The sequence below is a fragment of the Thamnophis sirtalis genome, unplaced genomic scaffold (genome assembly GCF_051295495.1).
Source record: "Thamnophis sirtalis isolate CommonGarterSnake01/CBP01778 unplaced genomic scaffold, rThaSir2_p1.2 scaffold_5, whole genome shotgun sequence".
Classification (NCBI taxonomy): Eukaryota; Metazoa; Chordata; class Lepidosauria; order Squamata; family Natricidae; genus Thamnophis; species Thamnophis sirtalis.
In genome coordinates this window covers 81,043,450-81,057,628 of record NW_028261385.1, presented here as the reverse complement: position 1 = coordinate 81,057,628, position 14,179 = coordinate 81,043,450, and the positions used below count along the sequence as shown (strand labels likewise).

Below are 14,179 nucleotides of genomic sequence, written 5' to 3'. Positions count from 1 at the left end.
ACTGCAGTGTCTCTGTATGCTGGTTTGTGTGTTCTCCAATACCACCCTCACAACGCTTCTCTGAACATACTCACTCTCCCAATGGGGAGCTTACCTAACAAATGTTGTATCTGTCTTAAGCGTTCTTCACGATTTTAGCACATGAACTCTAAATAAATTAGTCTGCTAGAATTTTAATTTATCATAATCAATTATTTTCCAATGTTCTAAAACCTATTGTGACCCACTTGTAAAAGAAAACTACACAAAAGCATCTTCTGCGAATAATAAACTTAACCATAAACCTCCCAACAAGCCAAATACCTAAAGGTTTAAAACTGCTTTTTTTAGCACTCAATGTGGTTGATCTAGGGTTAACCGATATCCTCATCCATAACTATGCAAATAATTTACAGCAGACTGCCATTGGCAACAGTCTCTGTGGTTCTAACCTTCTTCCGTTCCTCTATTCTATACTAAAAATAATTGAAAAAAATCAGCACAAAATATTGAACAAAGACAATTCAGGCCATTTGAGGTTGAAAAGAAATTCCCAAGCTCCCCATTTCGTGTAAAGTAGTTCCCATTTATCTGTTCTGAATTAATATGATAAAAGCATCCTGAACAAAAACCATCCAGAGACAGCTGTTCCCACAGAGAGCTGCAAACTGTAAAGCAGAATTCCTCTCTTATCATTAAGTCTTTTTTTTTTGCATTTTGAATGCATGTTTTTCCCAAGGAAATTGAATACAATGGATCAGCTGTAGTATATCCACAACATAAGATTTTCTCTCACTATTTTATTGTTAACTTTTGCAATTCTATGTACTTTATGATACTTAAACAGCCATTTAATAGGTTCTGTTCTGCATGTTTTAATAATTTTACAGTGAGAAAAATGTAGTATTTGAATGTATCCCAAAGTGTTTAATGTTAATAGAATACAATTACTGAATGCTTCATAGTTATTAATGAATTGCATTTTTTATTCTTGCAAAGCTTATTTCTCATAATTCAATGGTTCAGCTCTTTTTGTATTTTAACATTATATCACTCTATTTTAATGCTTCCAATATACCCAAGGTTAATAAAAAATAGTCCATGAGTATTTTCATATATGTATAGATTAGTCTGTTAAGGTTTCATACAAAGCCTCTGTAGATGAAATTAATAATCACTAACTTCACATCTGATTATCTGCTGCTTTAGTTATTCAAATGTATTTAAAAACAAACATTTTTAAAAGCTCAAAAAAAGGATAATGGTTCAAAGTATCTTTTCTGCCAGAAAATACAGGAATACAGATAATTCTGTTAACCTTCAGCTCAATATTCATTTAGTGTTTGTTCAGCAACCATTTGAAGTTAAGTGGTGAATATACAGTATTTACCCTGGCATGCAAAGTTACACCCAGTGCAGAGCCCCTGCAAACATGCGATGAAAATTTAGGCACTTGGCAGCTCACTGCACTTACAATTGCAGAAGTGGCCATTCAACTCCCCACTTGCCTTTCTCCACGCATCTCTCCCCTGCCAGCCTTACTACCCTATGGTATACCAATCCTGCCATTTGAGGCCTTCCAAAGCCTTGCAAAAAGATCGTATGTGAAGACTTCCAAAGTCTTGCAAGAAGACCACACACAACCTGGAACATACAACCTTAGGAAAAAGGCCGGCACCTGCCCTGGGGTGGTGGCCAAGTCAGCTGGGGCTTTGCACTGGGGCTTTGGGCCATGGTTTGGGACCTAAGGAAGTACTCCTTGGTGGTAGTGACAGTGGCAAACTCAAGGCTGAAATAAAGGTCTGGCAACTGCTGCTGGGCAGTGCAGCCAAAAACACTTGGGGGCAGAGGCAGGTGAGGGGAGTTCAAGAGGAAGCCGACTTAAAAATGTTTGGGGCTGGGAGGGACCAAGCCGGCAAGGATTGGATAGGGATGGGCCCTTGCCTAATGCCAGATGGCATTCAGTAAACAACAGCAATGAGAACTGTCACTAACAGAATAACAGTTGAAAGGAAAAAGAGATTTAAAAGAGGAGCTGCGAAGAACACATAACAAAAAGGTGATATGCAAAAAGCCAAAAGCTATAGAGGTAAGAAGCTCAGACTGATTTTGAGAGGTCTTTTGAATATTAGGTGTAGGCCATTTATCAAAAATCAATCTTACCTGAGATGAATCCACCTTTGCAATTTCTATGGTAGCATCCAGCACACTATGAAGATTATCCCCATTCTCTTGAATGAGGAGATACGCTACCAGGAGAACAACATGGACAGAGACTTGTGTTGCAATAGGAAGCATTGATTTAATAGAAGACAACCAATCAAGCATAGCGGTCTTGTCTCTCAAAAGCCAAAGGAGTTGCCAAGTGACATGCAATGAACCATAGGTACTATTTATGGGGAAGTAATGCTCCCAAGAGATCTGTGGGAAATTAAAAAAAGCCTATTATAACAATGAAACTGTTTTCCTTCATGAAGCCAAAGATGAATATTTTAGTCAACTTTCAAAAATATATTAAAATCATCATTCCCATAACTCACAGCCTGTATGGACAAAGAAAATACTGATTGGGAATTGTGGAAATATTGAACCGGCACATCTAAACAGTCCCAAGTTGGGGAAAGTTGGCCAGTGCAAAGAACAATTACATTATATAATTGCTGTTAAGAGGTTTTTTTTTCATTCAAATAAATCACCAACATCACTGTTGTCAATTATGGCTTCCTCTTTTAAACTAAACCTACAATTATACTTGTATTTTGCACCCTCTTAAAACTTCCCAAATGTCAATCACTATAAAGGAAGTGCTAGAGTTCCGTTACTAAAGAGCACGCTTAAAGCCGCAAGCAATTATGAATGATTGACATGCTAAAATTAGCTGGAGCTCCTTAACATACAAAGGGATTCTTGTCTCCTATTTAAGGAGGTTCTTCGAAAAAGCATTCCATTGCGATTCAAAGTGGACCTAAACATTTCTGGATGTTAAGGCCTATTATACATGACCATATCAATATGGGCTTAATAGAAGGAAGGGGACATGTTTTGGAAGCTCTCCAAACCATTCAGATGAACTGCTGGACTAACCCAGAGGAAACTTGATTTAGCCCCTGATGAACTTGGTTTTATTTGGGACTTATTAATTCTATTTGCCAATTAAATCCCCCATTTTGTATGAATTACAGGTAATCCTCGAGTTATGAATGTAATGGGGCTTGCCAATTACATTCGTAACTCGAGGATTCATAGGAGTGAATCATATGACTTGAACATGATTGCTCCCTGCTTTAGCCATTTGCTAATCGAATGAGCAAGTTAAGTGCATGAGGTATGAGAGTGGGGAAAGCCATGGCAGGCTAGTGAAGGAACCAGCCACCCAAAGCCTCCCCGACTTAGAGATACCTCATGTTTTCCCCCTCAAATCCTGCAGTGCGGATGGGTGCCCGAAATCGTATGAGGTAACTGTCATTTCACTTGGCACAAAAAGTATTTGCAAGCCGACCGAATGCTGGAAGGAAAATTGTCCTGCTCTCCTTTCCCTCAAAAGCAAAGAAACTGTGGCAGAGAGGAGACAGTTCTTTGCAAAATAAGTGAGTGCAGCAGGATGGGAGGAGGAGAAGCAGTTGTTGGGAGCAGGGAATAGGGTGAATGTTGTAGTGCCTCTGTGGTCGTTTGTAAGGGCGAACTACTGCTGTGGTGCTGCAACAGTTGTAATTTTGAGACTTTGTCATAAACACTTGGGGGGATTATCGGGTAACTTCGAATGGTCACTAAGTGAACTGTCACAACTCAAAGAGAGAGAAGCTTTATAGGCCTCCTATATAACAACCTACAAATCTGGCTTCGTCCATTTTACTTTGCTTCTCAGAATATTCTCTATTCATAAGAATCTTCAGTACTAGAAGATAAAATTAGGTCTACATTCATTATTACTAAATCAGAATGCAATAGGAACTGATGGAATATCTACAGAACTATGGGAAGTTAACAGAAGAAGAATCGATAAAAGTCCTAATCAAATGATGCCAGCAAAACCTGAAAATGACTCAGTCGCAAACACATTGGGAGAATCCAATTTGTATAACCAGTACCAAAGAAAGGACAATTGAATGCTAGCTAAATAATGCTATCTATCATCCAGTGCAGACTAGAACCTTTCATGTTCAAGCAGTTTAAAAATAAAAAAAAAAAGGTTGAGAAGCAAGGGCCATTATTACACTGAATAATTGAAAAAGCCCAATAATGCCAAAATTATTTAATATATGCTTCATTGAGTATGGAAAAACTTTCAGTTATGTTGGCCATATCAAGCTACAGAAGAAGAACCATCTTCTGGATTGTTGAATATCCTCTTGTGAATTGCTAAATGCCTACTGTTGTACAAAGAGAACACTGGACAACATGATCAAGAACACTGGACTTAACATGATCTCATACTTTAGGTCAGGCATGTCCAACCCATGGCCCATACGATGAGGCTCCACAAGATTGCATTAAAATATTAAAAATACACTTCATTTATATACATTAACTATATTATATATTTTGTATATGACTCAAGATCATTCCTCTTCACTCAATGCAGCCCAGGCAATCCAAAGGTTAGACACCCATTCTTTAGGTACCTAACAGCCCTGACACATTAACCAAAAGACCTTCTCAAACCAAGATTCTACTTCAGTAAAGGCCAATCCAATGTCTTTTAAGAGGTCACAAATATGATATGAGCTAACAATTACCACATGTGCTTATTTATATTGCCCTTTCATAATCTGATTTATTCTAATATTCTTTCTCCATACTTCAGTACATATTTTAATATTTTACATTGTTTGGTTTGAAATAAGAGTTGAAAGTTTGAATTATTATATAATTATTATTTTCCCACAGCTGGAAAACTTAAAAGTAAGCATGAAAACCTCACCAAGGGCTGCTCCTTAAGCTCTTCCTGATGTACAATCTCTAGAAGATTAATGGCTAATTGCTGCCTAGTCGTGCTATCATTCTCCTCAGTCATGTTGTCCTGACCAGTGGTAGATGATAATATTTGCAATGCAGGCATCACTAAGATGACAGCCATCAATGGAGTCATCTTGGTTTCCGAACCTGATAGAAGCTTGATGGCTATAAAAACAAGAGAACATCTGTATTAAGAATTTTAAAACCCAGAACCATCTAATACAATACTGAAAAGCAGTAGACAAAATCTTCCTTTAGAATAGAAGGGTATTCAAAAACATGCAACATTCAACATCCTAGGGCAGTGATGGCGAATCTTTTTGTAAAGGTGTGCCAAAATTGTGTGTGCATGCTATCGCGCATGTGTGCATGCCCACACCCACAATTCAATGCACCCCACCCATATGCGCATGCACAGATGACCCCCGTGCATGCACATGTGACCCATCTCCCATGTGCAGGGGGGAGATTTCACCCTCCCTAGCCTCCGGAGGCTTTCCTGAAGCCTGGGGAGGATGAAAACAGCCTCTTCTGCCCTACCGAAGGCCCTCCGGTAGCCGGAAACAGATCATTTACAAACTTCCAGTTGGCTTGTTGGGCCCATTTTTCACCCTCCCCAGGCTCCAGAGGCTTTCCTGAAGCCTGGGGAGGTTGAAGATGGCCTCCCTGGGCCCCTGGAGGTCCTCTGGAAGCCGGAAATGGATCATTTCCAAACTTTAAGTTGGCCCTGTTTTTCGCCCTCCCCAGGCTCCAGAGGCTTTCCTGAAGCCTGGGGAGGATGAAAACAGCCCTCCAGAAAACCAAAAAACAGCTGGCCGACGCATGCATGCATGCTGGAACAGATGGCTCGTGTACCACTTGTGGCATGTGTGCCATAGGTTCGCCATCACGGTCCTAGGGAATCATAATCAAGTGGCTGCATTCACATGTATATTCAAAGTTCCTTCAGTAGACAAATATTCTTTAATTCTAATATAATTTTACAATTCTGTCTCATTCAGAGAATATCAGCTCCCACAATACTAAATGTAAATTTATTATGGAATCAATGTACAAATGAGAATTTGAGATTCCTGGGTCGAATGGTGACAAACTTAGTTTATAACTTTGATACCTTCCAAGGACAAGGGACCAAGAAAGCTCAGAGTTGAAATGCGGAGTTCTTGGTGCTTTCTGAGCTTGGCTGTTTTCTTCATTAAGTTTCTTCATTGGTGGTTTTCTTCATTACCCAAACTAGATAACATCAGCGCACACTGATGTTATCTAGTTTGGGTAATGAAACATCTGCAAGAAAACAACCAAACTCAAAGAGCATAAAAAAAAACCTCAAGGATGAGGTAGTATTTCAGCATATTTTCATTGCATTTAATAAGTAGCTCTAATTCTTAAGTGGAAAACCCTTTGTCTTGCTTCATTTATCAATACCTAGGACCTGTAAGCAAACCACAAAAATATAATAAATAAGAATTGGACCATTGTTTCCAGGGAAAGTAACTACTTAAGTGAGCTGTAGAACAACAGAAAGCATTAGCTTCCGACACATTTATTCCCCATCCACAAGAGTAAGATAAAGTAACTGAGGGGAGGGGGGGGACTATGTTGAGTTTTTACTGTCCTACTGCTATGAAGTTTTTAAGATGTACTCTTATGGGATCACAGCCAGCATTTATCCCAGCTAGTGGGATTTTTGGAATAAAATACAAAGGAGATAATGATTTCTCCAGATCTGACTCCACAAACAGTTCAGAAGCAGATGTTATTCAGAAAAGCCCACTGGGCAGGAAATCAAAAAGAAATTAATTCTTTTTTTCCCTTTTTTCCAGCAATTTGTCACAGATGCTCCAGAGAAGTTTATTGTGTACTACATTTGAAGAAATGTAGTAGCAGCTTTTTAAATGCTCAGTATTTTTCTTTTTACATTTTTAGAGGGAGATGAAGTACTTTGGATTAGGGCCAACAGTTGGGAAGAGGGAAAGTCTCCATATTCTATGTCAGTACATCTTACCTGGAAATCTATTAATATTTTCTTTTTTCAGATTTCTTTTTTTCTTTTCCTTCTTTAACAGTCTTTATTTGTATTTTATTAAGTGTTCATTATGATTTTATTAAATACTAATGGAAAAATGTTGACAGTGACTCTGGCATGTGGAGTACATAAATTATTAATCTGATTGTCCACCCATTCACAATGGATGAAAACCTTGGGCATAAAAATAGCTAAACAAATATATATTTATGACATATAATCTCCTATTCATCTTTATGAACAACAATTTCAATCTATTATTGTTGCCAACAATAACAACAAAGTGATGCTTCCTGATAATCTGAAATTATTAAGAAAATGTTCCCTCCCAGAAAGCTAAATAAAGGAAGTAATTTTTTCAGGGAATTATTAAAATTTTACAATGAAGTCTTACCTAGATTTAAAATAGGCTTTTGCTGACTAGCTGGAATCTGCAGTAGGAGCACACCTAATCCAATGATGGTCATCTGAAATGGAAAACCCTGAAGAACCAAGATACACAATCAAGTCTGATTTTCTTTCCAAGTATAACATACAACACAGCCTATGGAAATAAACATCCTAAGCAAATTTTACACTCTTGGCTTTAAAAAAAATCAAATGAAGCATATTTCCTCAGCCTTAACATGTAAAATAAATAACTCTTAAGTTCTTTCTGATTTTACTTGGTGCTGGTAACATAGCTACTTTCCATGTTTCCATTTCCGCAGCAGCAGGCAACAGTGTCATAACATAAGAGCCAGTGACTGACTCTGACTCTGACTCCTCCCAAGAGAGTTAATGAATACTAACGTGTTTAAACATATTGCTTGAATAAGTGTATATATACATGAAAAACGCCAGCCAGATTTCCCTTCTCTGGTCTTGGACTGCAACAACAGCTTTCTTTGATCCTCATTACACAAGAAAAAACAAAGCCAAAAAGTCTATGTAGCATAGCTAATTTATACTGTTCCATTTTATAATAAGGTTAGATAATCTCCACACATAGCTGCTCACTTGTCAAAAAAGTTAATTTTCTTTTAAAGTCAGCTTTTACAAATAATGAATCCTTGATTTGTAAACTAGCGAATCCTGTAATTCTCTACATTACTAAAAATGTTCCAACGGGAACAAAGACAGTAAGACTCAGATTTATTTCCTAGCATAATCATACAGAAGATAGAAAAAAAAATGCTACCTGAAACACTATAGCGAGATAATGACTGGCTTCACTCTTTGTGTTAAGCCAATGACATGACTTCTTTGTATATTCTATTTTAGCATGTATTTTTATGAATTATGATTTGGGCCTTGCTTTTCTAACACAATGCTTTTCTTGTGTCTGCATAACCCTGACTTCTAGTAAAGATAATTTCAGCTGTTTAAAAAAATGAAGAATTGATAATACACATATTTTTTGGACTATAAGATGCTCTGGACTCAAAGATGCACCTAGGTTTTGGGGAGGAAAACAAAAAAAAACTGTCTCTGCCTCCCAGCAATTTGCCTCCTTGCAGCAAACAGCAAACAGTCTGGTCAACTTCAGCACAGCCTGATTTAGCACGAGCAACTGATTATTGGCCTCCCAGAAATACCAACGATCAGCTGTTTCAGGCTGCAGGGATTGCCACCACCTATCACTACCTCCATGTGCCCCATTTTTGGTCTCCATGTGTCCCATTTTCAGCCCATTCCAGGTGGTGGGGATCACTGCTACCTATCACCACCAAATGGGACACACAGAAAACAGGACACACAGAGGCCAAAAATGGGGCATGCGAAGGCAGCGATAGGTGGCAATGATCCCCACAGCCTGGAACAGCTGATTGTTGGTATTTTGGGAGGCCAATCCAACCATCAATCAGCTGCTCGTGTTAAATCAGGCTGTGCTGATGCTGACTAAACTATTTGCTGTTTGTTGCAAGGAGGCAAATTGCTGGGAGACAGAAGCTGAAGAGTGGGGGCCGGTGGGTTGGCAGGGCTTCGGCAACATTTGCTCTATAAGAAAGACAAACATTTCCACCCACTTTTTTTGGGGGGGAGTGCATTTTATAACCCGAAATATATGGTACCTCAAAGTTTGTTTAACAATTGTTTAAAGTTACAATGGCCTCGGAAAGGATGTTTACATAGAACAGCCCAGCACTCACTCTCCTGCAATCACATAATCACGATCTAAGCATTTAGCAACCTGTTGGGACTTACAACCAGTTGCCAAACATGTTATCATCATTTTAAATCTTTTCTACCAGCTTTCCCAGAAAGTCAATGGGGAAGCAGGCAGGGAAAGTTATAAGCTGCCGTTGCCAACCAAAAGGACTTTCTCTTGTCTCTGGGGATTGGCTAAAAGATCTGTCCACCAAGAGGCACTGAACACCTTCAGCAAGGTGGATAAACAGAGCTCCGATCCTGATGATTTGATATCTGTTTCAGCACCTCATGGAAGAAGTTTCTTTCTGCCTGCAGAGAAAAGCTGACATCCTTCCATTCAGTGCAAAAATGGAACTCAGATCCTAACAATTTGAACTCCATTTCTCCACCCAGCAGAAGCTGTTCCTTTCCGAACTCAGAGGAGAGCTGACATCCTTCAGGAGGCAGCTCTTGCAGCCCTAGAGATGATAGGAAGCCAAAATTCAAGCAGAGAATAGAGAGGCAGTGTGGTAAGGTAATCAGCACACAGTACTTTAGGCAGATGGGGGAAGACCTGGGAGGTGGGGTTCCATCCTTCCTGTTCTTCTTTCCCTTCCTCCCTCCCTCCCCCTCTCTTTCTTCCTCCTCTATGTAAGTGTCTGCTGCTAGATGGGTAAGGGATTGAGGGTTTGTGAGAGTGGCTAGGAAACTACAAATATTGAAAATAAAGATCACATGAGTGAAGCCTCAGCCCAATATATACTTAAGCAATAAACAACTTTCCCAAATTTTATTGTCTCAGATGATATGACTCCTAGATTTGGGGCACATTCTATAAGTTAGTCCATTTAAAGTACCTTGGTTAAAAAATTGTTGACCTAGGATGCACAGTTTTGTCCAGTTAAAAGTTGTGAAAATGAGAGTTTTGGTAGTATATAGATGCTTATAAAGTTACATGATGACTTACATTTTTCTACAATAAATCTAATTATCAGCAACTCTTGTGTCCTTAAATATCTGAGATACCTGTTCCCAGTCCAGCTTACTAACAAAACCCTTACAACTAAGGCCAAAATTTAAGGGCCATCACTCAAATTAGGTATAATACATATTTAAAAGTTATCTTATTCCTCAGAGAGCCTACCTCTTTCAGAAGCTCAACATTTTCCTCCATTAAGCGAATTAAAGATGAACATTCCCCTGTGGCCTGCAGGCTAACCTCACAGAAAACCAGAAGCTGCAGACAAAGGTGACACAATTGCGTCTTCCAAAAACTAGGGTAACGCAGCAGACTCCGAAATAATCCCTCCAAAAAAAGCAATGCTTCCGTGATCTGTAGAGCGTCTTTTACCTACGGAAACAAAAGAAACAAGACTGCATCATACATGCAAAGGCTCAGCACTGAGGACCACATAAAATGTTGGCAGATATATATAAATGAAGAATTTACATAGAGAGAGGTATTGTATTCCTAATATGTCAATTTAGCTGGAATAGGTAATCTAAGATCCCATCTCTATATGCATTCTAGAAACACCTCCCTGATATTGTGCTGATGATACTTAGTTGTACATCTCTCTCCCCAGCTGCCAAGTAATATTGTCAAGGTGCTTTCCTAATGACTGGAATCCATGAGAGTCTGGATCAACCCTGACAAGAACAAATGCCTATGGGTCTCAGGGTCCCTTGTATGCAGTGATCTTTGAGTGGGGTAACTCTCCTCCAGGCAGAGTTCATGTACAATCTGAGGTTTCCCTTAGGCTCAGAGTTCCTCTTCAAGGTGGCTGCAGGAGGGAATGGGTTGAGCCATCGTACTCCCTGGCCACATACACATGTTAAAGAAATTAAGAAAAAAATAGAAAGTAAATAAATAAAATAATGTGCACTGAGAGGTTAGCACTGGAGAAGCTTTACCTGATAATACGGGACTAGGTCACAAAACAATTGAAGGAGATGGCATTCAAGGCCAGGGGGCTCCTCTTTGTTGAAAGGTCCATGTGGCTGAAGCAAGACTCTAAGCAGGCTCATCCGTAATTCTGCATGCTCCCGCAACTGGTAAGGTTCACAATATAGGTACCTTAGAAATGGCCTCATTATATTGACACATGCACGTTCTGCCCTGAAATTGTAAGAAATAATTTTAAGAAACTGCAAGACATTTATCAGATCAATGTATCGATCGTTTCCTTTGGTATACAATAAATTAGAAAAATACAAAAAAAAGTAATTAATTTCTACACCCTCAAGGTTTAAAACATAAAGGTAAAGGCATCCCTCGCACATGTGTGCTAGTCGTTCCCAACTCTAGGGATGGTGCTCATCTCTGTCTCAAAGCCGAAGAGCCAGCACTGTCCGAAGACGTCTCCATGGTCATGTGGCCGGCATGGCTAAACGCCGAAGGTGCACAGAGCGCTGTTACCTTCCCACCAAAAGTGGCCCCTATTTTTCTACTTGCATTTTTTACGTGCTTTCAAACTGCTAGGTTGGCAGAAGCTGGGATAAGTAACAGAAGCTCACTCCGTTACACGGCGCTATTCGAGATTCAAACTGCCGAACTGCCGACCTTTCTGATCGGCAACCTCAGTGTCTTAGCCACTGAGCCACCACATCCCTTATTTAAAACATGCAAACCAACAAATGCAACCAAAGGGAAGCAAATAAAACACTGCTACTTCAAGCTGAAGAGACCTGAATTAAAATGTCTTCTAGAATACAGAGCAGTTGTTGATTCCTAATCAGAGAAAAGATTAGAAAGAATGAGAGACAAAATAGGTGACAATCTGCAGGTTGCAGTGCAACCAGCAAGACCTTATCCAATACCTTAGTATTTTCATGGGTATATACTAGATAAAGGATCATAGAAGACAATCAAGCCCAACTGTTCGAAAGTCCATAGGCTACCTGAAACATGAATCAGCCTAGGTATCTAATACAATTTGTGAAACAGTGAAGAAACAAGTGGTATTTTAACCACATGTTAATATGATATGATTATTGGCAGAATACTACACTTTGCTGAACTAGCGGCAGAGTTAATGTACAGTATTGTAGGCAAACTCTAACCACAGCCTGGAGTTTGAGCCTGAAAAGGGCTCAAAGTTGACTCAGCTTTCCATTTGTCTGAGGTCAGTAAAATGACCCAGACTGTTGGGGGCAATAGGCAAATAATACACTGTAAACTGCCCAGAAATACTGTAAAGCACTATAGGGCTTCAAGCCTAAAATGCTATGCCCTGTTACCACTCTATTAATCAGCAGCAAAAATCCTGTATTGAATTCACATAAGAACCTAGAGACCAACTGTGTCACCAATTACTTATACTTATTTTATTTTCTTACCCTTTTGGACATTGCTGGAAAAATGTGGTCATATGTTGAAGAAGGAATGGCCAGCAATCAGGTCTGTTTTCAACTATAATAATTAGAGGGTGAGGAGAGTTTCTGTGAGAAAACAAAAATGAGGAGAAATAAAACTTGCAAATCTGATTATCCTAAAAATAAACACAACCATAAATTCAGTATTTTAATAAAATAGAGAGTTGCCCATTAGATATGCTTTGTTAATAGAAGAGGAGTACATGTTCATGGATACAGAATGAAAGCTGTATTTAAAGGCAATACATTACTAACTCTTTAATGACCTTCATGAATGGTGATAATGACTCTAATGAAGATATGTTTATTATTGTGATAGCAGAAATTTTTCCTACAATATGTTCCTAAAGGCATAAATTTTAAATAATAAATTCATAACATTTCTTCTTTGATGTGAATGAATATATGCGTACAATTTCATACTATACATACTGTGTTGTGCCCTCCTTACTACTGTCTCTTTTCAGATGCTCAAAGGCCATTACAAAGAAAAAATGATAATAGAGGAAAAATACTGGGTAATATTTCATATTTTCTGATATACAGGATGTAGCTTGTTCAGAACTGTATTCCACCCACTCACCCAAATGAAAAAATATGAAATTGCCTCTGTTAAAATTCATTCTGATTTTCTGGCAAGTTTTGGCTTTGATTTTGTTGCTGTTAACTGTGATATTCAATTTCATGTCATTTGCAATTTTACTTTTCACCTTGCCATCCAAGTTATTATTTAATTCTAAAGAACTCTCTATACAAACTCTGACTCTATATCACTCCACTAAATACACCTTTCCAATTCGCTTGTTAAGTTTCAAGTTTTTAATAGCTATTGACCCACCTAATAGACATACTATAAACTAAATTGTTAATTAATGGTATAGGCTATGTTGTAAAATACTTTGCTGACTAATTTCTTTTTGTGTTCAAAGTATTCTCCTGATCTGGAGGGAGGGAGGGAGGGAGGGAGGGAGGGAGGGAGGGAGGGAGGGAGGAAGGAAGGAAGGAAGGAAGGAAGGAAGGAAGGAAGGAAGGAAGGAAGGAAGGAAGGAAGGAAGTCTGATAAGATTTGTTCTCACCAAATCCATACTGAATTCCAGTAATCAATGTATTTGCATTCAAAGTGTTTATAGACCTGTTGTTTTATTATCTTCGCAAATATCTTTCAGGTATCAAATTTCACTTCACCCAAATCCTTTCGTCTCTTTTTTAAAAAGAATCAATTACTCTCTTTAAATTGTCTGGCATTTCACCAATTCTCTGAGCTTTTTCACAGTTAATGGATATAGATTTGATCAAAAAATTAGGTTATATCTATAATGCAGGAGGTTTTTACTTTGGCTTTGGAGATTTAAACCCTTTCACTGTAAATATGTGTCTATTAACCTCAAGCCGCATTTCTATCCCTTCATCATTCTCCATAATTGTCTACTTGAACATATGCTGCTGATTGGAGAATACTAAGCCAAAGGTTTAGCCGAAGTTTTATTTTATTTATTTATGTACAGCCTTTATTATTTTTACAAATAAGTCAAAGGAGTGAACATAACCAACACATCTTCCTCCTCCTATTTTCTGACAACAACCCATTGAGGTGATGTGAGCTAAGAGAGCGTGTCTGACCCAAGGTCATTCATTTGGTTTTCATGGCCAAGGTGGGACTTGAACTCATAGTCCCTTGCTTTCTAGCCCAGTGCCTTAACCACTAAACCAAAATGACTTTCCAGCTTTAGG

At 38.6% G+C, this 14,179-nt stretch overlaps 1 protein-coding gene across 1 annotated transcript in view; it reads right to left on the bottom strand.

Annotated features, from left to right (window-relative positions):
- FOCAD (focadhesin) overlaps nucleotides 1-14,179 on the bottom strand; it is a 155,932-nt gene that overhangs the window by 125,861 nt on the left and 15,892 nt on the right. The window contains exons 6-11 of the mRNA XM_087716118.1: nucleotides 12,413-12,514; nucleotides 10,988-11,192; nucleotides 10,218-10,424; nucleotides 7,356-7,443; nucleotides 4,901-5,100; nucleotides 2,143-2,400 (exon numbers count right to left, since the gene is read on the bottom strand). Coding sequence (XP_087572244.1) covers nucleotides 2,143-2,400; nucleotides 4,901-5,100; nucleotides 7,356-7,443; nucleotides 10,218-10,424; nucleotides 10,988-11,192; nucleotides 12,413-12,514 — 1,060 coding nt within the window. The remainder of the gene's footprint in view (nucleotides 1-2,142; nucleotides 2,401-4,900; nucleotides 5,101-7,355; nucleotides 7,444-10,217; nucleotides 10,425-10,987; nucleotides 11,193-12,412; nucleotides 12,515-14,179) is intronic.